The sequence below is a fragment of the Loxodonta africana genome, chromosome 1 (assembly GCF_030014295.1).
Source record: "Loxodonta africana isolate mLoxAfr1 chromosome 1, mLoxAfr1.hap2, whole genome shotgun sequence".
Classification (NCBI taxonomy): Eukaryota; Metazoa; Chordata; class Mammalia; order Proboscidea; family Elephantidae; genus Loxodonta; species Loxodonta africana.
The window spans coordinates 193,197,529-193,223,944 of record NC_087342.1 but is presented as its reverse complement, the minus strand read 5'-3'; the positions used below and the strand labels follow the sequence as shown (position 1 = coordinate 193,223,944).

At 41.1% G+C, this 26,416-nt stretch overlaps 1 protein-coding gene across 1 annotated transcript in view; it reads right to left on the bottom strand.

The window, feature by feature from the left end:
- RSPO3 (R-spondin 3) overlaps positions 1-18,148 on the bottom strand; it is a 96,849-nt gene extending 78,701 nt beyond the window's left edge. The window contains exon 1 of the mRNA XM_023558925.2: positions 17,783-18,148. Coding sequence (XP_023414693.2) covers positions 17,783-17,879 — 97 coding nt within the window. The 5' untranslated portion in view covers positions 17,880-18,148. The remainder of the gene's footprint in view (positions 1-17,782) is intronic.
- Positions 18,149-26,416: the final 8,268 nt, after the last annotated feature.

The following is a 26,416-nucleotide window of genomic DNA, read 5'->3' as shown; positions in this document are numbered from 1 at the left end:
GATTCTGGGCTTTCTAACTAGGGAGACTGGAGCAAAAACAAAAAACAAAAAAACAGTGATGTAATTAACTGAGATAAGGACATTCAGATTCCAGACTAGAAGCATAGATAACTGAGGGAGGGAGAAAAGCAGTTAAAAATGCTTACTTCATTTTGAGGACCTGAGGGCTTGGACTTGTCTTCATTCTTCCTTGTATTCCAAATCATAGCACAGTAGCTGGCACATTAACAGGTTCACAATAAATGGTAAAGATTAAACCCCTCCAATAATCAGGCCTTATGAAGCTTAGTCCCTTGCCTAGGAGCACACTAGTTTTTTTTTTTTTTTCTTCTTTTTTTAAAACATATTCCAGTGTTTGAATCATTCTCTGATGTTCACTTTTGGGTGAACGGTCATTATAAAGTCAGGACCTGGAAGGTTAGTCATGAAAATTATCCTGGAGTAGGAGCAGAAACACCTGACAAGCTTACTCATGGGCTTTTCCATCTTCCTCTGTAGTCCATAATAAATGATCACTGTATACTGTTGTTGTTAGGTGCCACTGAGTTGGTTCTGGTTCATAGAGACCCTATGTTCAACAGAACGAAATGCTGCCTGGTCCCGTGCCATCCTCAATTCTTGCTGTGTTTGAGCCTATTGTTGCAGCCACTGTGTCAATACACCTCATTGAAGTCTTCCTCCTTTTGCTGACACTCTGTTTTACCAAGCATGATGTCCTTCTCCAGGGACTGGTCTTTCCTGATAACATATCCAAAGTAAGTGAGACGGAATCTCCCTATCCTCACTTCTAAGATCGGTTTGTGTATTCCATGTAGTGGTCAAGGGGTTACCATAAAAGGTTTGAAAAACATCTCGGAGAGATGGACAAAAATGGGCTATTTTTAATCATACAATATTTTAGTGTTTGTTTGGTAAAAGTAATTCCAGTTAATGAACTAGTGTGGAAGTTCAACTACAGAAATCAGTCAGCTTGCTGAAAATGGAAATCCACTCAGCCAAAATATGCTACTCCATTACAAGCTTTACCTAACAATGCCAACTACGTTAACAGTGCGGACAGCATCCTTCCTATGATTGTCACAGACGTCATGATAAGTGATCACTCCTATTCACTGGTCATAAATTTTAAGACCAGAAAATACTGGAAGGCCTAATAAATTCCAGTGTTTTCAGTCGATCTTCCACCCATCTTCCTGCTTCATCCTCACATGCTGTTTAGTACCCGTTTTCCAGAGAAACATCTGCATGTGCATTAGGCTCATTTGTAAACGCTCACTAATTTCCAAGTCTATTTAAACATGTCTAGAAAAGAAAAATGATACAGCTTAAAAAGGATATCTAAGAGTTCTAAACGATTTTTAGCTGAATATTGTTTTTCAATTTTGGCTCTGTGTTTTCTCTCTTTAACCACTGTGAAATGCTACCAGGGCAGGTTTCATGTGTGTGTTTTACTCACTCTTGTAATCCCAGCACATAATAAATATTCAATAAGTAGCTGCTGAATGAATGAATGAATGAATTAATGCTGTTTTAATTCAGGCTAAGTTCAATTTTAGTTTTTTTTTCCAGATTTTTTCCCCTAGAAAGACTTCCTTTTCATTTGTCAGCTTTTTAAAAGTACGGTCTAACAAGTTCCATGAAAATACAAAGGGAAATTTAAGCTTTTGAATTCAAGCTCTAGCTCTTGAAGTTGACAGAAAACTATGTAAGGTTAGAGCATGCTGCAAGAAGGAAAAAGGAAAACTCATTGATCTTACTGTTGAAGGGACTTTAAGATCAGTCCCCTGCTTTAGGATAAATGAAAGATTATGAGTCCCATTTTATAGGTGATGCAACCTAATCTCCGACCAAATGATCTAAGATTATACAACGAATATGAATTAGAAATCAGTCTACCTGTCTCTTAATGTGGGACTTTTCTCATTATAGTCCAAATCCAAGAAGATCTAGATTCTGAGAAGGCAATTAGAAAGACATGATTCTGTTGTAATGAAGTTTCCATTTTATCTCCCTTATGGTCCCTTTTTATTATTTTCTTTGCTAAGCCATGAACAAAGGCAGGATTCAAGTGAGATTCAGTTGCAGACTCAGCAGTGAATGACTGTCATTATAGCACTGCAGCAGAACAAGGAGGAGTAAAATCTCATTGCAGATGCTTCAATATTATTGATGTAGCATTTTTTTTTCCCTAAAACGGCTTTTCACAGAAAATAATGTCCTAAGATACTCCTGTAAAGCTAAAACTGTGGATAATAGCAGGAAGCTTAGATTATGACTTAACAACAAAGAAACTGAATTAAAAATCATTGCTTTTTATAACTTAATGTAAGCCTTAAATCATCAAGGGCAGGTGGAAATAATTAATTGCTAGTCTAAAGGATAAGGGAACCTGGTGGCGCAGTGGTTAAAGCACTCAACTGCTAACCAAAAGGTTGACCCTTTGAACCCATCAGTTGCTTCTCGGGAGAAAGATATGGCCTCCTGCTTCTGCAGAGATTACAGCCTTGGAAACCCTATGGGGCAGCTCTACTCCGTTCTATAGGGTCACTTTGAGTTGGAATCGACGGTAATGGGTATGGGTGGTCTAAAGGGTGCACATCTTTTCAAGTCAAGTGGCACAGGAATAATTAAGACTATTATTACAAATATAGGATTAATTAATACAGTATAATTAATAATGAATATGAAATGCAGTCAGTGAAAGCTTTAATGCTTTCAATTACTTAACTGCAATTTACTTAACTGATAACACTTGAAAATGCTGTGCAAACAGGAAAGTGCAGAGAGGAATACCAGTGAGCTCCCACCTTTTGAGGCTTGTTTGTCTAGGGTACCACCCATATAAGCATTACAGCCCAGCCATTATCCCTTTTAATATTCCTTGAATAATAATAAAGAAACCAGAGCTTCCATCAGATAAGTCCTCAGATAAGGTAAGTCATTTTGGTGTCAGCTCAAAGAAATAACTAAGAATTGCATTTGAAAGGGCATGGTGATAAGAAGATCAGTAATCCTCAACCCCTTTTAACCTGAAAAAATCTGTTGCTGTTGAGTCAATTCGGACTCATAGCACCCCCCTACAGGATAGAGTAGAACTGCCCCAGAGGGTTTCCAAGGAGCCCCCTGGTGGATTCGAACTGCCAACCTTTTGGTTAGCAGCTGTAGCTCTCAGCTACTACACTTCCAGGGGTTCCAACCCCTTTGAAACCATTAAACACCAGTAGCAATTTTTTACTTTTTAATTTAAATTAACTCATTTCCCCTAAATTTTCTGCACATTAAAGATGTCATCTCTGTAATGATAATTTAGAATAATATTTTGCAGTTCAGGTTACAGTTCATTCTAATTCCTCTCTTGATTCTTTCTCCCTTAGTCCTCTCTCCAGTGTGACCGACCATATCATCGTCTATGCACCGTATAGCATAAGGCTTGCTGTTGCAAACATTAATAAGATCTATCATTTAGGAACAGTTACTTACACTTTGTTTAATCTCTAATGGAAAGGAGTTCTCTAAATATTTACACCAGAACAGTTGTCAGAATGAATCCTGCAAAATTGCTGGCATACTCCCAGGAGCAGGGGGCTGGCCTGTGGGGGGAGGGGAGATCCTTGGCTGTGTAGTTTAAGCAGTCCTAGAATTTCAGGGAGCTGCCTGCTAGAATATGAAGGGTTTGTATTAACAAAAAGGTACTTCAGTGTGCAGAGCGATTCAAGTAGAGTATTTGAACAGCCACTTTAGTTTATTGCTCTTGTAAAAATAACTCTCCATTTGCTTCAGGTTTTCAACTAAAGAAATTATTTAGGTTTCAAAGACCCAGCAAATAAATTGCATATGACAAAAGAAACTTGTACAAAAGATGTTAAGAAACACCAAACTTATTCTTTGCAATATCCCTCAAGGTGCTAATGTATAGAAACGACTTGTTCTTTCCCTGAGTCGCTGAGTGACAGTCAACATGGAAGAGTTAGTAGGGGAAGAGCTGAAATCTGCCAATACAAATGCCAAGATAAATGTGTCAGTGTTTTATAAATTAACTCGGCTGTCTGCGTGTTTGTTTTTTCTTTGGAAGATTCTAAAATTAAGACTGTTCAACTCATCTTACTATTGGTTCAGAATTTGGGGAGTGGATGAAGATGTGAGTGTGGGCTAAGAAGGATAGAGAAAATACCCAGCACTGGAAAATCTTGGTAATTTTCAATTGAAACATATTCTTACCCAATGAACTAGAGAACTTCTGCCCTTGAGCCTATGAATTAAATAGTTAGGCTAAAACCATTACATACTCATTTCCGGGACTGCAAATTCTTCATTTTATAGCATGAGTAATATACCAAGTCAGAGGCAGTTTATAGTGCATTCCTGGACAGTCAGGTGGGTGCTGAAGATGGTAGCCATGGCCTGAAATGGTCTAGAGTTCCCCTGACTGGAAATCTCCCTTATTCTATTAGAAATTAAACTTTAAGGCAGGGGCACATAATGCCCATAGAACTGAAAACATACATGAATCAGGGGCGGGGCTTCAGGCTCAGTGCTGGGTATAATGGCAAATACTATTGATTGTACCAGGGCCAAGAATGCATCTACATGATCCTGCAAGCCTAATTACCTCCAAGGGAATCCCGCTGATCTATGTTAAAAGCTTGGCTCTACATCAAACTCTGGACAGAACTGGAAAGTTGCCTAGATGTCATAGAAATGTGCTATAGCAAAGAGAGCCTTCCTCTTTAAAATTATATTCAGTCTTTGTGGAGGGAGCCAAGAGTTACCACCTTGAGAATGGCATGAAATGAGTGGGTTGTCAAGGCAGAGGGGCTAAGGATGGTATCTTTGGGCCTTGTTGCTTGTTATCAAACAAACAATGAGGGTCCTTTTGGACTCTAGGTCAACAGATTAGTCATGATTTGAAAAAAAAAAAAAAAAGACTGAATTCTGTAAGAAACACATATTCATCTACTCAGTTTGTGCTCTTTTAGAGTGTGGCCAAGCAGTATTTGTCTATATCTTTTATATTTCATGGCAGAAACTACTTGCCATCAAAACGTAGTGGTATAATTAAACACAGGCCACAGTTTTGCTGATAAATTTAAAAAAATTAGGGTTACTCTATTCTTTGATTACCTGATTGTCAAACTGAAGACCACAGGAAAGCAAGGGTGTGGGTGGCCGAGTTTGCACTGGACTATTAATCTAAAGGTAGGCAGTTAGGACCCACCCAGTGGTGCCATGGAAAAAAGGCCTGGCAATCTGCTTCCATAAAGATTACAGCCAAGATAACTCTATGGAGCAGTTGTACTCTGTAACACATGGGGTCGCCATTAGTTGGAATCAACTCCAAGGCAACAGGTTAATGAGGCCAAATAAAGTAAAATAAAATAAAACATTAACTATTCAAACATGCAAAACTAAGACCAAAGAAAACCAAATACACTGTTCTATTAAACTGGCCATATATTATATTATCAACAGCAGGTCATTCAAACTCTCAGTTGTGTACGGCATACAGGTCAAGGTTTATTTTCTAAATGATGCCTACAAATTGCCAGTCACCAGAGAAGGCTGGCCAGAAAAAAAATCTGACTGCCTCTCCGTGGATTTAAAATAAACAACATCACCCATCCAAATATTTAAGCAAAAGAATCTAGTAGACAAAGCTTTTGTTGGAGTATTGACATGTATTGAAGTCATTATGAATCACAAAGGAATTTGAAATTGACCACTTTAAGGACAGTGACCAGTGGGTGCTCTGTGTTTTTGTTCAATTACAGATCCAACACATGAGGTGATGGAATATCAATACACTTTCTAGGTATTTCATCAATGCCAACAGCTTCAAAGGAAAACGTGCACTTCGGTTATTAAGCACAGATACATTTGTGCTACTTGAATATTTTCCTATAGAAAAGGTTCAACAATCTTCTGATCTCTAATATACTGAATGTTTAAAATTAGAGCAACACTTAGTTGCTGATAGTTTCTACTTAGCTACTAATAACACCATATTTCTAAATGGTATTGTTTGTGGTACAAGAAACCCTAAATTTTCTCTTGGCAAATAGAAAGACTGTCTCTCTACCTCTAGAGGTTTTAGGATTCCTCTCCTGGTGGAATGTGTTACCATTTTCTTATTTTTAAGTGTTACTTCAACTATATTATGTCTAAATTTGCCTAAGGATGTTTACAAGGAACCAATCCCTTCCCTTCCCATTCTAGGCAGGCATCTCCTTTACAAAGACTCAGATTAAATTCCTTGAGTTCTTTTTATCTACTCAGGAAGGAAGGAGGGAAACTTGTGATGAAGGCAGCGGGAGTTCTGTGTGTGTGCATTTGCACTCACGCAGTCAGAAAAGGTGTCTTGTAAGATGCTAGTGCAGAGATGCATTGTGCACACACTGACAGCCTATTTCCATCTCTTGCATGCTTAGTGTGATTAGCCTATTGAGGAAAAAAATTGGTGGAAAAGCATTGTTTTCTGGTGGATTTCCTTCTCTCTGTAACTCATGATTGCTCCCAATCCTCAGGGACAAGTAAATAGGTCTGACCATGGGGCAATGGCTCAAGTATGCTGTGATGACCCTGCTCCCAAGGAGCCTGGCTTTCCTCAGTCTAATTGCTTTTGGCAATTGCGGTTATTGGGATTTGGCCTAGTGACTCACTGGAACCCAAATTCTCCCAAGGAGCCCCCTTAACAAGCAGAATTAAGTCTGACAGGAAGCCCAGACTTCCACCTCACTTTTAAATGGAGCTTTCCCTGCTTTATAGCAAGGCTTGAAAATCCTTCATGGAGTAGAAAAGAATAATAAACAAGATTTAATGAAGATAACTACCCAAAGAAGAGCATATTAGGGGTGAAGTAAAAACAGCTCATGAATAAACAACCAACCACAAAACTTAACCCATTAAGATTGAGTTAAAACTATGCTGTTTACAGTAGTTTTACTAATTACCAGTGTCAATCTAGAGTTGGCCAGGAATTGTAGAAGCTATAAAAGATAAAGGGAACATTTCTCCTTAAGTCAGTTTCCAAGCCATCAGATTTTTCCTAGAAGACAAAAGGATTCCAGGGCATATTACCATCATCTGGTAAGAGATGAAAAACAGTTTATCTTTAAGTAACAGAGGCATCGGTGGTTCAATGGTAGAATTTTTACCTTCCATGTCAGAAATCTGGGTTCAATTCTTAGCCAACATACCTTATGAACAGCCACCACCTATTTATACGTGGAAGCTTGCATGTTGCTATATTGTTCAACAGGTTTCAGAGGAACTTCTAGACTAACACGGACTAGGAAGAAAGGCCTGGTGATATAATTCTGAGAATCAGCCAATGAAAACCCTGTGGGTTGCAATGGTTGATCTCCAACCGATCATGGGGATGGCGTAGAACCTAGCAGTGTTTTGTTTCCTTGTGCTTGACGGCAGCTAACAACAACAATCTTTAAGTAGCTTCAAAAAATATTTTTGGGTATACTCTATTTTCTACAGTTGTCCTATTTACTCACCCACCCATAGCATAATTCAGCAGCAGGCACATTCAGTCATGATTTACTCCTCTCCAGCAGTAACGCTCTTATTCAGTGAAGGCAGTATCTGTTAAACTCACTATCATGTCCTACCGTGTGCACTTCGCCCTCTTTTCTTGACCTCTTGATTGAGACAATTCTTTATCAGACAGTCTTATCTGTACTTGTCAGTGCCACACATTTAACAGCACTCTATTGGTAAGCAATTCTATGCTATCAAATTGCTTTATATTTGAAACTACTCTTTGTTCAAATGACATATATCTTGTCTCTTATCATCACACTCTACACAAGGCTATTCTGTCTAATCCTCATGAAACCAGCATTGTTTTCAACAGTTGCTCAGCTACAATAGTTATTCTTGAATTAGGAATCTGACAATAGTTCTCAATCTTGGTTGCACATGAGAATCACCAGTACTACTTCCAGAAATACCGATGTCCAGGCCCCATCCCAGGGATTCTGTTTCATTGGGTAGGGTCATTGGTATTTTTTTAAGAAGATCCCCAAGTGATTCTAATGGGAACTCAAGGTAAGAACCACTGTACCAAGGCCTGTAAAGCAAGAATTCAAAGTGGAGGTTACTGTTAATGCACATGGTAAAAAAAAATAGCAGATTTTATGAAGCACAGTAAAGATAACTTTTCTGGATAACAAAAACTCGCCAGCGAAATATCTATTGTGGTTGTAAATTATATAAATGGATTTTGATATTTAACTACAAAATTATAGGCTCTGCCCACATCCTCATGCCTAAGTTAATCTTCTCTTGGATATGCACACCATAGATAAAAAAGAATAAGCTTACCTTATTTCATATAAACTATGCACTTTTTTTTTTATGCACTAGTTTTTTTTTTTTTTTATGCGATGCTATAGCTTCTAACAACAACAACAAAAAAAATCAGAAAGTTTTATGTTTAAAAACCGTGACAGGACAAAGAGTTGAGAAAAGAAAGATGTGGGGGAGAATATTAAAATACAGAAATAACTTCTGTAGTAAATATTTGTAGAAGGCATGTGGTTTGTTAAAGGAGAAGAAAAAAAGAATGAGCAAAGAAGGGAGAGTAGGGGAGAGAAAAAGTAAGGCGAGGTTAAAGAAAATGCCTGAAGTACCAGACCCAGTAGTTGAGGTGGTGTGAAGAAATTAAGGGAGGGCCCAGGCTTTGGAGTTAGGCTTGGGCTGGAATCCAAGTCCTACCACATCTTCCTTGAGTGATCTTAGGCAACCAAAGTAGAACTATTTCTACTTTCCTTCCAGGGTAGTTGTGAGGATTAAATGAGGATAATATTTGGAAAAACATCAAGTACAGACTCTGGCACTTACAGGTGACTAAAAAATGGCAGCTATTTAAATAATAACCATTATTATAATACTCTAACAACAAATATAAGTGTATCCTAAGATAAAATGCACAAGGGTATAACAGTGGCTCTGCGGATTACTATAGTTTGACATGACGCATGTACACACGCTTTGATGTATCACCTTATCTCTTTCTTATCAGCAAAATGTGACTGATACCTCCCCTGCTTATCAACAGTCTTTGTCAAGATGACTGTGTTCATACCTGTGAGGCCCCTTTGTATGAGAGGGGAGTAAAACAATGAGAAACTAGCTGCTCTTTTTCTTACCAACATATCAAGCATATGTTAAGAAAACAGTGTTCTAAAATAAGCAGCTCACAAATTCTGTTATTTTATATTGTGTGGTGGTGGTTTGCATTATGTGGTTGTAAAATGCGGGCCGATTTACCACTCACTCTCAGGAATGTGCTTTGTATTGGAGTATAATTATAAATATGCTTACCAGCTAGTTTTCTGAGGACAATTTTGGGGAGTGAATACAGTACACTGCATTATTGTGTATCTGTTTTAGAAAGATGTTTTAAGGTAACTAAAACTAATCTCATGTCCATGTCAAGCTCTCAGAAAAGGACGAGAATAGACACGCTGGAAAATATAACCTGCTTCTAATGCAGAAGCCCCATATTGAGTGGTAGGAGAAAGAGAGCTTAGGCCCGGCTGTTACCGTGGCTGAACAATTACTCGGTAGGATTGTTGCCGAGGTGACCCACGCACTATGTAGACTGCCTGGACTGGATTCCCTCTCCGAGATGCTTTCATTTTAAGAGAGCGCATTTTGTAGAGAAATCTGTTTGAAAGTAGAATGCCACTACTATGAATAGATGCTACACTCAAATGGAATGATAGAAAATATTTTCATCTTTACAACTTAAGAATGCTTATCTTTCCTTAGTGTAGAGTTTTCTAAGTCTCCTTATTATCTGTGGCAAAGTGACATAGTTCTACAGGTGATGAGACTACAAGTATGATCTTCAACTGGAAGGTTTGTCAATATACAACTGCAGCTCACAATACTAGTAAACATTCTTTTAGGGATACTACAGAGAGTATCACAAAAATGAGAAACCACAGTTGAGAATCTACATTAAACTGTTTAAAATAGGTGAAGTACCTTAATGTACTTCATCTTGTTTTGATATGATATCAGCAGCAAGAGTAATTCTCAATGTAAGCAATGCAAACACTTCTGATAATAACAGCTGAGGCACCACTAGATTTCATCTTATGTGTTCGACTATCCTCTTTATGTGGGTGACTCTAAAGTGCTTCTCTTCAGCCCCTGATATTCTACCACCCCCTCAAAGTAAAGATAGCTCAAAAGAAAAGTAAGTTTCCTACCAAAACCTGCATCACCAACTTTCCTGTCTTTTTGTCTCCATCCTTATATTCACTAATACCTGAGTCCTTATATTACAAAGGTTTGTGCCAAATATGACCTCCTTCTTCTTTCCCTTTATATCCAATTAGTTGTCATGATCTACTGAATTGATCAACATAAATCATCTTCTGTATGCACCCTCTTGCTCAGTCACTACCCATAACCTAGATTATTGTAATTGCTACTCCATACCCGCAGAGGACAGCTCTGACGCCCTGCCATGGTAGGGGAGCTCTGAAGCAACTCTCCAGTTGGTATTCCAAACCAGCTCCCTGTGACTCCACACTCAAGCACAAGCTGCTATTGACTAGATATGCTGATAGATTCTGTGGTTATGATTTTTGGGCACTAACTGTGGTAGCATAGTGGTTAAGAGCTCAGCTGCTAACCAAATGGTCAGCAGTTTGAATCCACCAGCTGCTCCTTGGAAACTGTATGGGGCAGTTCTACTTTGTTCCATAGGGTCGCTATGAGTTGGAATCAACTCAACAGCAATGGGGTTGATTTTTTTGGTTCAGAGACTGTGAAGGATGAGGGATATCATATTTAATTCATTCTCTATTTTGATAAATTACTTATAATCTTTATATGATGAGTTTAGGTATAATAAGTGAATGCTTATATTTATTTCAATTTTTTCCTTCTAGTATTCAATTGTGACTGTGGTAAATACATACATATATATATATAACAAAACACTTGCCCTTTCAACATTTTTATATGTATAATTCAGTGACATTTATTATATTTATTTATTATACATATTATATTTATTATATTCATCATGTGAAAAACTCTGGAAACAGTGGTGATGGTTATTTGCATTCTTAATTTTCATCTGCTAATCTTAGTTGCATAAAACAACTAAGTTAGAAGGGCTCCTTAGCAAGATTTATGTTCTCCTATCAACAGATTAAAAGTTGAAGAGACTATAGGGATCTCTCAGATCTAAATTTTAGATAACCCTCCTAATTTCACAGATAAGAAACTGTATCTAGTATGGTAAAAGGACTTGCCTGGGTTATACAGAAATTAGTAGTAGCACTGAATGGAGAACTCAGGTCTTCTACTTCTCAGGCTACTTTTCCCAATATATACTAAGGATTCTTCCTGGTTGTCTTTTCAGTTCTCAGTGTCTACCATGAACTTATGATGCTTGCTATTCATTAAATTCTTAAAGGTCAGGTGGTACACTAATAGGACAGTGTTTTGAAGATTAGAAGAGATTCTTGCATAAGACATAAAGGCAGTTAAAAGCTATCAAGTTATATTCAATTAGGCAATCGTATTCTGTACTACCGTTGAATTTTCCCTAACAATTTTCAGAAGAATTGTAGTAACAGCAAATGGCAGCTAGGTCCATTGCTAAGACTATGAATAAGGCAAAAGTGCTTTTATCAGATACGAGGCACCTGTGACTATATTTTTAAAGATAAGTTTTTGGAATTATTCAGACTTTTCACATGCAAAAAGAATTTTGTGATTTTGATTAAAAGTTTCATGTTATTGGAACCTTTGGAGCAGAAAATGGGATTTCTTAGCATTCAATGGCATTCAGATGTTAAGCTTTCTCAACATCCCCACATCCTCGAGATGGAACATTCCATTCTTTTCAGTATTGTGGGATGACTCTTTCAATCAGAATGCTGGTAATATTCTTGAATGGAAAGATCTTATGGGCTGAATTAAATAAACAGAAAAAATGGATAGCACCATTTTCAGATGTATATTTTATATGTTCTATATTTTATTAAAGTACAATTGCAAAGCATCTCAAACTTACTAGCTTGTCCAACAGATGGTAAACTTTAAGATAATCCAATTATTTTAAACCTTGAGAAATAAATCCACAAACAAGAAATCCAAATTTTCCTCAAAATAAGAAACAAGGCAAAAAAATCTACATAATTTATGATGCAAAACTTTTTCAAACTATCACTCTCAAAGGAATGCCAGTGTGCAATGCACTGTTAGGAGGAGAAAGAGTCCTAACCAAGTGAAACACATAATTTCAACACACTGTCTTGCATGATCCTTACCATACTCTCAAAATTGAATGATGTTTTCCTAATGGTAACCAAAGTTGATTCTCACATTTCTTGAAACACAATACCCACTCTGATGGCATTTCAAGAATTCACTACTTGGAAAAAGATTTTTTTTGGGGGGGGGGTGTGAAATCATGAGGAAGTGGGAAGAGAGAGGTCAGGACAATGTCCAAAATGAAGCATCTGGAGAAAGATAAAGGGGAAAAGATGATTTAGTAAATCACTATAGCTAGAATAATTTTATATTTTGATAGTTCATTTTTATAATTACAAAGGAATCTTTTGGTCTTAACCCTACGTAAGTATCTGAAAACTCTACATAATATTATAACGATATCACATTGGATTTTTTAAACTGCTGTATTAAAAAAAAAAAAAAGATTAACCATTTAACTAAGTTTCCTAGAAAAATCTTTAGGCATTTTGTAGCAACCTGGAGATCTCTTTCTAGATTCAAATACTCTAAAATAATCAGGTGACCAATAAATTCACTTTATAGTAGTATAGCATGGATTTTCCCATAATAACTTGAAAACCAAATTTTACTGTATGTTGTAATTTCCATTCATTGTTTTCTGGGGACCTAATTTGTAGAATATTAAATGCCAGGGAAAAGTTTAATAGGGAAATAATTTTGCAAAGCCTACTTACCTATAAGCTGAAACACTGTTCATATTTCATGCTTAAAGGAATACCGAAATGATGATATTAAATATGTTTCATGTTCATTCTAGTATTTCTAATTACTTAGAGGAATTTGGGACTAAAAGACATTTTTTATACAATTTTTAATATTCTTAGTGAAATCCTTACACTGAAGTAAGAAACAAAGAATAAAAATAACAGAACAAAGAGGGTATTTTAAGAAATGATCCTGAGAGTGTAATGATGATTAGAGTTCACAAAAAAATAAATGTCTTTTGCTTGCATTTAGATGTTGCCAGTACTGCTTTGGGATTGGAATTCTGACTTTGGTTAATAAAGATATCAAATAATATGTGGCTGAGGATATTTTCTCTAGTATTTTTTTTCCATGTTTCCACCTGTAAAATAATGTTTCTCTAAAAAAGAAGGTACAATGATGACAAAAGCAGATAGGTGAGAAAAAAAAAATAGCATTGTAACCAATATCCAAACCATGCTTTCATTCAAATAACTCAAATAATATTACAAATTGTAAGGTAAAATTAGATTATACTATTTTATTAACTTGTTATTTTCCAGGATTAACAATATAATTATGAAGAGTATATCAGAACCTCAAAGACTGTCTCAAAACCTGAAACTATGTAATGAGCAATGACCATTATATTCCAAGAAACCTTTGTTTTTATTTTTTTTTTACCATTAAAAATGCTTTCCTTTGTGTTCCTATTCCTTTTACCAGATGCCTTTATGAACAACTTTTAAATGTTTTATAGGTTGTGCAGTGGGGTGCTTTTTAAGGTTATGCATATAATAGTTTTTCAAAAACTTGTATTTATCTGGAATCCAACAATTAAAACTCAAATAACGGATGCCATCAAATAAAAAGGATTTTACAATGGCATCTGATATTCCTAATGATAGCCTTATAGCACAATAAGATCCTACAATGTCTTCTAAATAATAGAATAATACTGTATTCTATATAGGATGCTTCACTATTATTATTTAATTCTTTTATATTGGTGACTAATGCATAATACATATAAACCTCAGTTCAAAAATTTTCAGTCAAAAAAATTTTTTTTTCAGTCAGCCAGAACAGTTTATTCTCCAAACATACTGGATAAATGGTCTGGAGACCATCAAATGTATTATTTAATTAGCCTGACATTTTCTCTGTGACATAGATCAGCATATAGTTTAAATAACTGTGAGGTTCATAGCAAGAGACAAGTTCCATTTATGAGCTGTATGGCTTTGTGTAGATTACTTAGCTTTTATTTTCTTGGGGTTCTTTCTCAGCAAAATGGGAATATTAATACCTGCCTCTATGCTTCAAAAAAAATTTTTTTTCTATACTTCAACTGGCTTTTTAGGGGCACAAATGAGATAACCCAAGTGAAAACGTCATGCAGCTGTAAGGTACTGTGGTTATTTTATTATGGCGAATACGATATCTAACTTTATTAGCAGATAAATGGGATTCAGAGGCAGACTCTACCAAGCTGCAAAGGCAAATGGAATTTAGGGTTCTTCCTTTAGCATCTTGTCCTCCAACCTAAGGCTTACCTCTGTAAACATTGCTGGTTGGTGACTTTTGAATAAGGACCACATTTAATTTTCTACCTTGAATTAATTCAATTTTATCACTTCTAGGAGCTGCTTTATAGGGTTTTTTGGGTTTAGGAGCTGCTTACCCATCCAAATAGATTTAAAAAAGTTATTGTGCATTTATTCACCCATAAATCAATAGACATTTTCTTAAAGTAGAAGAGTCTGATTTAAAATGTTGTTGCTTTTATAGGAGGAACCAAGGTCACTAATTCTTAACAAAGTAGGGGCACATGGAAGAGCTGTTGCTTTAGGGAAGCAGGATACTGGTGTGGTTGTTATTTCTGAAGATAAGCCGTAGTTATTTTCTCTTAACAATATTCAACGCTGAAAATAAATCTTTTTTATTTTTAAAGAAAATTTTCAATTAAAACGTTCAGAGACCATTAAAGAAACCTTGAAAACATAATTCTCAGACCTTAATTTTCTACCTCTCATCTCCTATCTTTAGTGACAAATTTAAAAGTTTTCAAAAGTGAAGCTATTTATCTACAGGTCAGCAGAAATACTCTTGAATGTTCGCCTTAGTTTCCTTTTGAAGAAAAAAAAAATAGAAAAGACGGTCTCTTTTTAAAATCTCTTTAGCCACTATCTTATTTCTCGTTTTTAAAAGGTTTTCCAAGTCTTTGTTTGAGAAGAAGTTTTCTACTCATTTCTTTCAGAGATTTTCAAAGAATCTTTTTTTATTATTAAGCAATACGTATGAGTTTGTGCACATGCAGTTTGACCTTGAGTTTCTGGATATTTAGTAAGGATCTCTCCTCACCCTCCACCCCTTCCCCATTCTCCCAAAAATCCGGCTGCACCTGCCAAGAGAAAGTCTAGTCTGTCTCCTCAGAGGACGCAAGGGGTCGCCACTCTCCCAGTATTGAACCAGCCAACCCCGCCGCAAAAGCAGACTCAAACGCAAAAGAGCAAGGCGCATCCTCTGCTGGAACTTTCTCCCAGCCCCAACCCCACGGAATAATTGGAATTTCAACCCAATTACGCCTATTCCCTCTTCCACCCTCGCGACATAACTAGAGATCGCCTTTGACAGGATTTTGTGACCACCAAAACAGACCACCAAAGCAGGCTGAAAAGCAATTTGCTTTTTGAGTCAGTGACAGTGCCAAAGTCCAAGTTTAGGGTTGCATCAGTCCGCCGCTCCCCGCAGCCCTGGGGTAGCGTCACGGGGCAGCTTCCTGCACCTTGGGCCTAGCTGGGGACGTGGGAAGAACTGAACAGCAAGCTTTCTTTCCGGTGTCTGCCTTCAGAAACAAGGGCCCTAAAGCTGCAAACGCAGACGCTTCTGACACTCGGGACCTCGCGCCTACCCCGCAAATGTGTGGCTCCCGACCCGGAGGTCCTCGATGGGGTGAAGGGGCAGTGGGACGCGGGTGGGCGCGAGCAGGAAGAGCGGATGGAAAGTAGGAGGTTGTGCTTTGTCTGGCCTCCCTTTTCCCCAAAGACCTGCAACTCAAGAACCCTGGCTGTGCCCTGCGAGGAGGGGAGGCGGGGACCTCCAGCTGTGAGGGCACCGCTCGAGCCCTGGGCTGCTCCTCCCGTTAGCCAGCCGCACCGCTGGAATGAAAGAGTGGGTGGGGGGTTAAAAGAATCCAAGCTATTCAGAGGCCAAGAATAATAAATCGGATGCCCTGACATGTTGCGTTTAGTCCCTCCTGCCCCCTGCTACGCGAGCCTGGAGGTGGCGAGGCCGGGCCGGAGCCCCTGGCGCTCCAGCCGAGTCACGGTTTTAAAGACAAATTTCAGGTGAATTAGACCTTGTCTGCCCAAGGCGAGAGGTACAAAGGGAGCTTTCAGGGGATCCTCACGCCCAGGGCAGGGCAGAGAAGCGATTACTCAATCTACATTTCACACAAGCTGGTGTTGTGTCCTCCGCGCTGCACCCACGCCTGCCCCGGGAGGCTTCGCTGGCCGGAAGCTAAGAGGGCTCCGCGCGGATGACAAGGCACCACGGCTTGTCGTTGGCCCCCCGCCGTGGAGGTCTGAGGGTCCAAGGCAAAAGCATCGCTCTGTGCGCCCCGCGAGCGCCTGGAAATACTTTTTCCTTCCCTCTCCCCACCAGCACCCTCAACGTTGGAGCCAGGGCCGCCCCTGGTTCTGTGATGTGTGACGGAGCACCCCACGCGGGAACAAACATCAGAGAGGCGAGCGCGCGGGGGCTTTCCCGGATCAGGAAGAGGTGTCACCCTTGCATCCGACCCTTCATCCCGGGAAGGCGCCACCTTTCACATGCCAACCTGGGTTTGAGGCTGCCATGGGGGTGCCCACTTAAGCCCAACTAGACCACTGTAGAAGTCTTCGTAAACAAACCTCACAAGTAACAGGGGTCAGGAGAAGAGGCAGCAAGGAGGCGAGCTTCATTCAGTCTTTAGGGTAAATTCTCCCGTCAGTATGTGTCTGCCCCAGGGGACCTACTCGAAAAGGCCTGAGATGGTAAAAGCGCTCACACGTGACAGACATGGGAATTACTGAAAAACTGGCACCTCCGGCTCCCAGCAGCCTGAGGTCAGCGGTCTGTACATTCGGGCGTGGGACACCCGGCCGCAGTGCAAACGCGCAGACAAGCGAACCCTGGGCGCCCTGTGCGCCCTGCGCGCCCTGCTGCTCAACTGCTGCTTGTGGAGGCAAGCAGCTGCGCAGGCGCTCGCTCGCCCGCTTTCTCGATCCTCGGCGGGCCAGTGGGCGCTTCGGCGTCTGAGCGCAGCGTCCTGGCCAAGCCGAGGGTCCCCTTGCGCGAGGCAGCTACAGGAGGTGAGCGGGCGCCATAGCCGCGTCTCCCCCTGGCGTTTACTCAGCCTTCAGGGCATGCCGCAGTACGGGCGTCCGGGCGGTCTAGGATTGAGGCCCCCTGTCCGGGACTCAGAAGGAAAGACCAAATCCCTAGAGAGAGTTTAAGGAAGGTCGGGACTTCTCCGCGAACCTGAAGTTACGAGAAGGAGGGAGCCACATAGCTCCTGGTTCGTCGGACTCTGGCACCCAGGGAGATGCCGGAGAACAGAGGGGCGCAGAGAGGAAGGCGTGAAAGACGCCTTCAACACCCCCCAAAGCCCAAACTGTTACATCCTCTGGGGGACTTGGGGTGCAGAGCGGGAGGACGGCTCCTGGGAGCAGACGCAGAAGAAGCAAAGCGACCCGACAGGTGAACGCGGCGGGAGGGAGCAAAGGCAAAAAAAAAAAAAAAAAAAAAACCCTGCACTTACTTCTTCGCTGGCGCCTTCCCCGGGAGGCGTTTTGGCTGCCGATGTATTCCATAAAGTTCAAAATGATAAAAAACCAAGGAACCAGTCGCAAGTGCATAGTAACCCAGTAATGTTTCCCTTCTTTTTCTCCTTTTTCTTTTGTTAATTATATTTAATGTTTTAAAATTATATGTAGGTGTTAGGCGTATATATAGGTAGAGAGAGAACCCAAGCAGCGGGACAATTCTCCACTCAGATCCGACAGGCGTGATGTGATGGCAAACGAAGCGGGGCGGGTGGGCAGGGAAACCAACTATTGTACTTTCAAATTGTCCAAGCACTGAACTGCGGGGGCTCCTCGAGGGTGGCTGTCATCGCCGCAAGCCAGGGGTCCGGGAGCAGCGAGCGGCCACGCAGGGGCGGCCGCAGGTAGCATGGTGCGCGGCGGCGGCAGCCGCGGGCGGGATCCGGGCGGGAGGCAGCGACGGCGGCCCCTGGGGCTCAGAGGCTGCGGCTGCTGCTGCGGCAGCGGCGGGGGCCCCGGGAGCGCAGGGGAGCGGGCGCCGCGGGCACTGCGGCCATGGCCAAGGGGCGGCGGAGAGACCCCGAGCTGCTTCTGCTGTTCGCGAGCAGGAGCCGCTCCAGTGTTGGGCTGGGCTCCCGGGAGCATCCCATAGGAGAGGAGGGAGGGGACGAAGGAAGGGGGAGAGGAGGGGGATGGCTGCGGGGGGCGGGGGGAGCTCGGGGGCGGGGAAGGAAACTGCTGGAGCAACAACCCTGAGCGACCTCAATAACTTTCAATTTCAAGAGGGAAAGAGAGAGCTGGAAAAGTACAGGCGTTGAGATTTGGCAGAGAGACGGGAAGAGGCGCCTAAGGGGTCCCAGGTCTGCGGCGGAGCATCTCCGGACACTGCAAAGACGGCGGGAGAACACGAGCTTGGAGGAGTGGGGGAGGCACTGCGTAGCGACACGAGCCCCTCAGCCAGGCAGCTCTCGCGGGGAGAGGTGGGCGCGCTCGTGCTGGATGTATGGAGGCCGAAGGTCCCGTGGGCGGGAGCTCCCCTCCCGGAATCCGTCTTGTCTCCGCCACCTCCGGCTGGGCGCGCCCTGCTCTACTGGGCCGTGCACCCTTGGGCCCCCACCCCACTCCCAGCTCCGGCACGCGGCAGCTGGCCCTGGGGCAGCTCGCTTCTCGCGCCTGGACAGATCGGTGGAAGCTTTCTGGCTGCCCACTCCTTCCCAACCCTCTTTAGCGCCTCTTCTGTTGCTTTGCTCTTTTTCTTTCTTTCAATAAAAGTAGCTGCAGTTGGGTGTTGGGCGGGTGAGTGGTCCAGAGGAAGCTTACTGGGAGCTACTGGTCGCCTGAGCCAGGAGTTACCTGTTTGGAGGGAAGAGGACCTAGAAGTGTATGCGCTTAGGAGTGTCCCTTTGGAAATGTAGTTGTGCTGCGGCTTTCTTCCAGAGCCTTTGCTGCAGCTCTGGAGGGTTCCTCCTCCCCTCAGGCAGTTCGCTCCGTAGTTAACTCGTCCCCGATCGGCTCGCTCTCTCCCGTTCTCTCCATCTCCCAGCCTTCCTGAGGGGATCTGATATGCATTTTGGTGTCTCCCCTGGGGAACTGGGCGTAATAATTTGAGAAGATTTTCCCAGCTTTGAGAGGGGTGGTGGTGGTGGTCCACTACTTCTCTCTGTTCCGGGAGAAGTTGGGGACCCCTGGCAGCAGAGAATAAGGTTTCTTGGCCCACTCAGGGATGGGAGAACCGAGGGCCAGTACTATAGAGGGGTGTACACCCTGGTTGTTGTTAGTGATAAGCTTCTCCGGTAGCACAAGGTAATGAGCTTTTAGAAGTAATTATTTGGTCACAAGCCACCAAAGTTATTTTAATGTAACTATACGACTCAATGGCACTGGGTTGGTTTATGTGTTGTATTTAACAGACTGTCTGAAAGCACTTCATTACACAGCAACACACTTATAGAAGGCCACTTCAAAAAACGCTCCTAATTCATAGAGACCTTGTCAATTCCTATGCCCAAATAATTTAGGTTTAGAAAATGGCTAAAGCCTTGCAGAAGAGTGGGTGAAATTTGTATGTCTCTTTTTCTCCCATTTGTAATCCCTTTGGCTGTTTCAGCTTCTTGGATTGTCTTCCATTTATGTGTTGATAAATTAGAGGAGGAAAAAAGAAAGGATCTCACCCAATGCATTCCATTTTGCTAGCTTGCAGTATTATGAGTTGTCCTGTATTTCTGGAGTCTTTAGTGGTATAGTTGTCAAACAGCCCAAAAGTGAGGTTTGAGGAGATGAAATGGCCTGGATACAAAAGGACTTGAACATAAAATGCACATTCTTGTCAAGTTGCTAAAAATTAAAATCTGAAAGACTGGCTTTTCCGTGATGATTCCTTAATTAATTAAATATCATTTATTACATGACATTTTTAGAACTTTGAAGGTAGGCATCAAGTTTGCTTTCAGTTTGATATTATGAGGAAGACAACCCTTTCAAGATTATGATTTGGGGCTTATTTTTAAGAATTTATGACATTTTGATTTCTATAATGGAACTCTTTTTTTCCTATACAGGACACACACACACAGAGCTCCCCCCCCCCCATTGCATAATGTCCAGTTGCAAATGTTGTTAGTTAATCCCTTTGAACCAGAAGAGTTACAGATAACAGGGCAATTCCAATAACAGTTATTCAAAAAAGAAGTTATTCTCGTTTCCTGTACCTCTGCTCCTCCTCCTTAGGTTTGCTTTCTTTCTCATTTAATACCTCAGATCCTGAATATCTGCACCATAAAACACGGGAGATTCAAAGACTGTGGGAGGCTCCCTTTGAAAAGGACTCCAGAGACGGTCTTTCTAATCCGGGATACTTGAGCCGGATGGGATGAGATTGCAAGAGGGATGTAAAAAAGCAATTTGGTGGACAACTTCAGGGAAATAAACACGGAGAAAGACATTTACTTTTCACCGTGTGTTGGGCAGACATGTGTTAGTTTGGATGAGAACAGGAATGGCAGTGTAAGTAAATAAACAAACTCAGTGAGAAACTGCAGTTATTGAACCATCCCAGGAAAGGAGAGCTAGATGCAGTGGACAGGAGAAGCTTGTCAAGGAATAAACGCTGTTCAGAGGAAACATAAGGAAAACATTAAATAAACTGCGAGCGTATTTTCTTTCTTGACACTGTGCTTTAGAATAACTTTTTCCTGATCCATGTTACTGTACTATTAAATGTGTTTACTTGCCTGGCTGAGTCTTGGATTCCCTGAACAGTTTTAGCAGTTTACGGAAAGTATGCTATACCCTACTTTGTGCAACATAGTACCATTTCTTTATCAAGAAAACAAAGCTCACACAAGCCCTGTAGCTGGCAGCAGATTCCAGGGCCCAAGCCTAAAACAAGTTAGAAACCATTGGCTCAGCATGGAGGTCATTATTTATTAGTTTTCTCCAGAAAACATTAAAGTCCCAGAGAGTTTGGATAACTAGGAGGAGTTTAAGTGACTCAGGCCAGGAAATAGAATAGTTTTTGGACAGAGATAGAGAGTTAAAAACATCCAGACTAGTTACTGCAACTTCTCGTCTCTCCTCTACCACCTCCCCCAGTCAGGCAGTGACAGCAGTAACAAGTTATTTTTATCCACTGCAGCAGTGGCACTTTAAGGAAAGAAAATGATTGTCATATTGTTGAATCCATACTGCAAATATGTGGAAGGGGGCGTGCTCCAGAAAGAGTGAGCGAGCCCAATAGTTTGGAATGGGATGTAACTAGTAGTGATGAGAAATGTTTGGCAAAGTTTGGCTGACATCAGTCATTATACCACAGAGCTAACATGCAGATTCTAAAACTGCTCAGTTGCTCAGATCTGGAGGCATCTGAGTGAATAAGTTCAGCAGGGTATTGCTGATGGGGTCTGTGTAACTGAGGCAGCTAGAAGTCATTTCTGAAATACAAAGCAGACAGAGATATTTAAAAGCCACTGAAATTAGCTGATGGACAGCTTCTATTTTTAGAGAGAGGAAGGAGACAGAATTATTATAGCTATTTAAAATGTGATTAAATGGTTATATAGCATTAGGAAAATGAGAGAATCAACACCCAGGATGGATTATTTTCTGTCAACAAGAAAGAATGTCCCAGATGAAGATATGAACTTATAAATTGTATAGTATGATGTGTCTATTTTTAAAAACTTCTCATTTTCACAAACCAGTTAATAACTGGGTTTATTTTAAAAAGTGAATATCCAATAGTATTTAATATAAAAAATTTAACACCTCAGGAAATTTTGTTTGCTTATAGAGCTTTGGAAACCCTGGTGACGTAGTGGTTAAGAGCCACAGCTGCTAACCAAAAGGTTGGCAGTTCGAATCCACTAGGTGCTACTTCGAAACTCTGTGGGGCAGTTCTATTCTGTCTTATAGGGTCGCCATGAGTGAGAAAGAAACCCTGGTGGAGTAGTGGTTAACAGCCGCAGCTGCTAACCAAGCAGTTGGCAGTTCAAATCCACCAGGTGCTTCTTGGAAACTCTATGGGGGCAGTTCTCCTCTGTCCTATAGGGTCGCTATGAGTTGGAATCAACTTGAGGGCAGTGGGTTATGAGTCAGAATCGACCGGACAGCAATGGGATTGGTTTTGTTTTTTATAGAGCTTTCATATAAAGAGACTGTGTGTTACAGTAGGAAGGGCACCAGACTAGGAATCAGGGGATTGAGGTGAGTCCCCTCTCTATATTTGAATTGTTATGTCTCCAATGAGGGATTCAGCTAAATGATCTCGAATGTCTTTTGTAGCTCTGAAAATAATGGCAATATCTCCAAAAAGAAAGACAAGCTTGTAATTGCAAATGTCAAAGCTATTTGTAGTTATGTGACATCACAGCTTTCACTTACGGAATTGTGTTTAATTGAATAGGTCCAGATTTAGAAATCTGCTTTCAAAATCCTTGAGTTTCTGGAAATGCCTAACCCATTACAAGAATCTTAGATGACACTGGTCCAGCAAAGAGAGATTTAAGACTAGTTTAATTTGTTTAGATGTCTTTAGACTGCAAGACAATAGGGAAGCCCAGATTTTAAACTCAGACTCTGGGCAGATTCCTAGAGAAAGTAGGGAAAAGGACTTCCGACCCTCATGTAGGTACCACTCAATCTTGGTTTGCTTTCAGGAATTCTAGGTGAATAAGAAACATGGCTTTCACTGAAGACCTTCCTTTTAATTTAGTGTTCTTCCTTTCTTTTTCTGATTTATATCTTTTGTTGAGGATTTATATCTCTGACTCTTTTGTCCCAGAAAACTCTTCAGAAGGTCAGCAGTGAAGCTTAGGTAACTGTGGTCATAGCTTTAGGTTGAGGCATTACTATCAGAAACATGAGAGGATAATAAGATGTAGAGTGCAAGGCCAGATGAGGGCTAATATGAATCAACATTATTTTTTAAGTGCTTTTGATTTTATTATCTCAAAATGGCCTCACAAAACATTTTTTATATGTGAAGATGAAGCCAGAGAAGTTAAAATTTCTTGCCCAAGCTTATGAAGAAAGAAAATCTCCTGGTTATTTTCTAGTCCCCCAAGCTCTGTTTTCCCTTCCTGATTCCCAGGATGTTGACCTCTATGGACTACATTACCAAACCTCCTTTGCTCTTTGGTGTCTGGTTGAGTTTAGCCAGTGGGGCACACCAGCAGGGGATGAGATGGTGGGAGGCAAGAGGAGTCCCGCCACCTCCCTGATTTGGCATTGTTCTGGAAGTGACTATCTTCTACAGCTCTGTCAAGTGGCCCCTATTTCATGGGTCCAGCTGTCAACATAGCTTCAATATCATCATTTATAACACCATTTATTCCCCTTGACTCTTCAGGGTGAGAAATGGAAATGACTTCCCACTATTCCTAGTCCCTGGGTGGCTCAACAGCTCCTGTTGACTTCCTTAAGCCTGTCCATGCTTTTATAAGTAGTCCCTTCATAAAATACCTTCCCCAAATTCTTCCTGGGTCCCTAAGTGACACAGAAGTGTCAGAACTGGAATTTGAAACCAGGTTGTCTGATTTAAAGCCAGTGCTTTTTCTACTACATCATCTTGCCGTTCCACAGGAATGAGCTCTGATTATGGCTGAGTTGGGTGAAGGGGAGAGGGCCAGTGTAGAGGAGAGAGTTACAAGCCTAGTAAGAAAGGTTTAAAAAAGTAAGTAGGCACACAACAAAGATCAGAACAAGGTCATGAGTAAAACCAGAGTGAATAACTACCATCAGAATGGCAAGAAGCAAAGTACAGTTCATGTTCAAAATCGTAGCCAGGCAATCAGAAAAAAGGAAATAAACAGGAAAGAGAGAGTGAGGCAGTCAGGAAGCATCAGCAACAGACAGTGACACTGATTTTAAGGCATGTTTTGCTAAGTAAATTTATTATTTTTTTTCCCCTGCTAGGTCTAAAACCAGTCTTGTACAATTCACAGGTAAGTAAGGGAAATCTACCGGAAACGGCAGTGAAGGGTCCAGTTAAGAAAAATCAGTCGTTCATTCATCTCACAATTATTTGTTCAAGGTGCCTGCTATGAGCGACTCCAGGTTAGACACAGAAACAGAGTTTAATGCATGCTTTTAAAGCAAGAAGATTAAAGGTATGTCCTTTATGGGTTCTGTTGGTGCTCTGGTTAAAAACACTAGTTTAATCACTAAGCTCTGACTTAAAAATCTGTGAAGATTCAGGTCCCATCTTCAAGCAGAATATCCTCAGTTAGGAAGGCACTGAAGTTCCCCTGTAATTAAGTGCTGTGTGATAAGGGCTTATGGTGTGTTGTAAGAAGAGAAAAGAGGAACCATGCTGGAGGCGGGGTGGAGAGAGAGAGAGATCCAACTGTGTCTAAGATGTACAGTGTGTAAAGGACTGACAGTGAGTCTTAATACAGACATGGATTGATTCTTTGTTTTAGATTGGCCTTGATTCAGAGGTGAAGGGGCAAGCTCTTCTGGCTTGTTTTGTGCAGCTCAGTAGTCAAGGTTGGCTGCCTGCTTGCTAGGGAGGCAGCCACACTCGCAGGGTGGTATCAGCCTCCTCCTTCAACAATTCACTGTGGCTCAGTGTTAACCATGTGGGAGTGTTGTTAATGGCTGATATCTCTGTGGGGGTCTATATAGGTTAATGATTTGACCAGTTTACTGTAGCTACAATGGGAGCATATTTCTCTCATGTGGGAAAAATGGTGTTTCATTTCTCCTATTTCTTAGAAATGTTTGCTTGTATTTACTGTAACAGACGAAGGAATGAGGGTCACCTGTCCTAGGACTCTGGCTGCTCCCATTTTCCTGTCCAACCCCCATGCCCCATAACTCCCCACACACTCTGGTATTCTTCTGGAACGTGCTCTCCCCATATGGTATTTTATTCACCCAATCTTACCAAAGTTCCCTGCTGACTGTCATTCACTCAACTTTCCAACCCTCCCCAAGTTAGAAATTCCCTGCTTGGAAGCCTAAGACTTGTTCACATGTTAGTGACAAAGGGCTAGCTTAGTTCTGCCATTCCCCCCTTCTTTTCTCACATATAAACCTTTCCTTCTAAAAATACACTGTTTTCCCATTGGCATATGGGATATGCCACAGATGTGGCCATTTTAGGAATAAGGAATAGGGAAGGCTCTGGTTGAGTAGTGGGCCTGACATTTGGATGTTAGCCTGCTTGCCACTTTTTCCAATTAGACAGATAATCTCCTATATATTTGTACATAAGATTATCTCAATGAGAAGTATTCTTCCAGAAGATGGAGGAAAACAAAGGAGTTTTTTCCCAAGGAGCTTGTCTCAGTTATGTATTGCTGGATAACAAGCCATCCTTAAACTTAGTGGCTTTAACTATTTATGGCTTCTTACAATTTTCTAAGTTGGCTGTTTCTCCCTCTGGTCTCCTCTTGGCTCACTCATGTGCTACATTCAGCTGTCACAACACCTGGGGCTTGGGCTCAGATGAAATTGTACAGATTTCTCCCGGTGGTTTTTCATCCTCAGAGCATGGGGTCTCTGGTTTTAAACATGTAAGAAATGAAGCTGCTAGGCATCTTGACGTCAGTGCTTGGAAGTCCTACATTGTCACTTCTGCAGTATTCTGTTGGTCAAAGCAAGTTATAGAGCCAACCTAAATTCCAGGGTTTCCTCAATGGAAGCCACCTTTTGCTATGAGCAGCTGTTTTTAATCCACCGCAAAGTTAATGAACAAGTCATTGACCTCTATGTAAAGTCAAGCTTTTGAACTCATGGCCAGTCAAAAAACTGACACCGAATTGAAATAAGAAAGCAAAACTGGGGTTTACCATATGCCTTACTTTACCACCTTTAGAAAGTGTTCTGGTTCTAGATTAGTTCTCTGGATTGAGCCTTTATTCTTGTCTTGAGGCCTCAGAATATCAAAGCCATACATACAGTTCCAAAATAATTCTGGGGCAAATTTTTGGCCCTCAGTCCTTAACTAAAAAGTCTTTTGTGTTTGGAACTCATAGAGAAAAGTTATTTGGGACTTTCTGACTTTGGGGGAGATCCTAAGGGCTTCACTCATGTAGCGGTAACTTAAACCATTGAATTGCCATTGAATCGATTCTGACTCATAGTGACAGTATGGTACAGAGTAGAACTGCCCCATAGGGTTTCCTAGG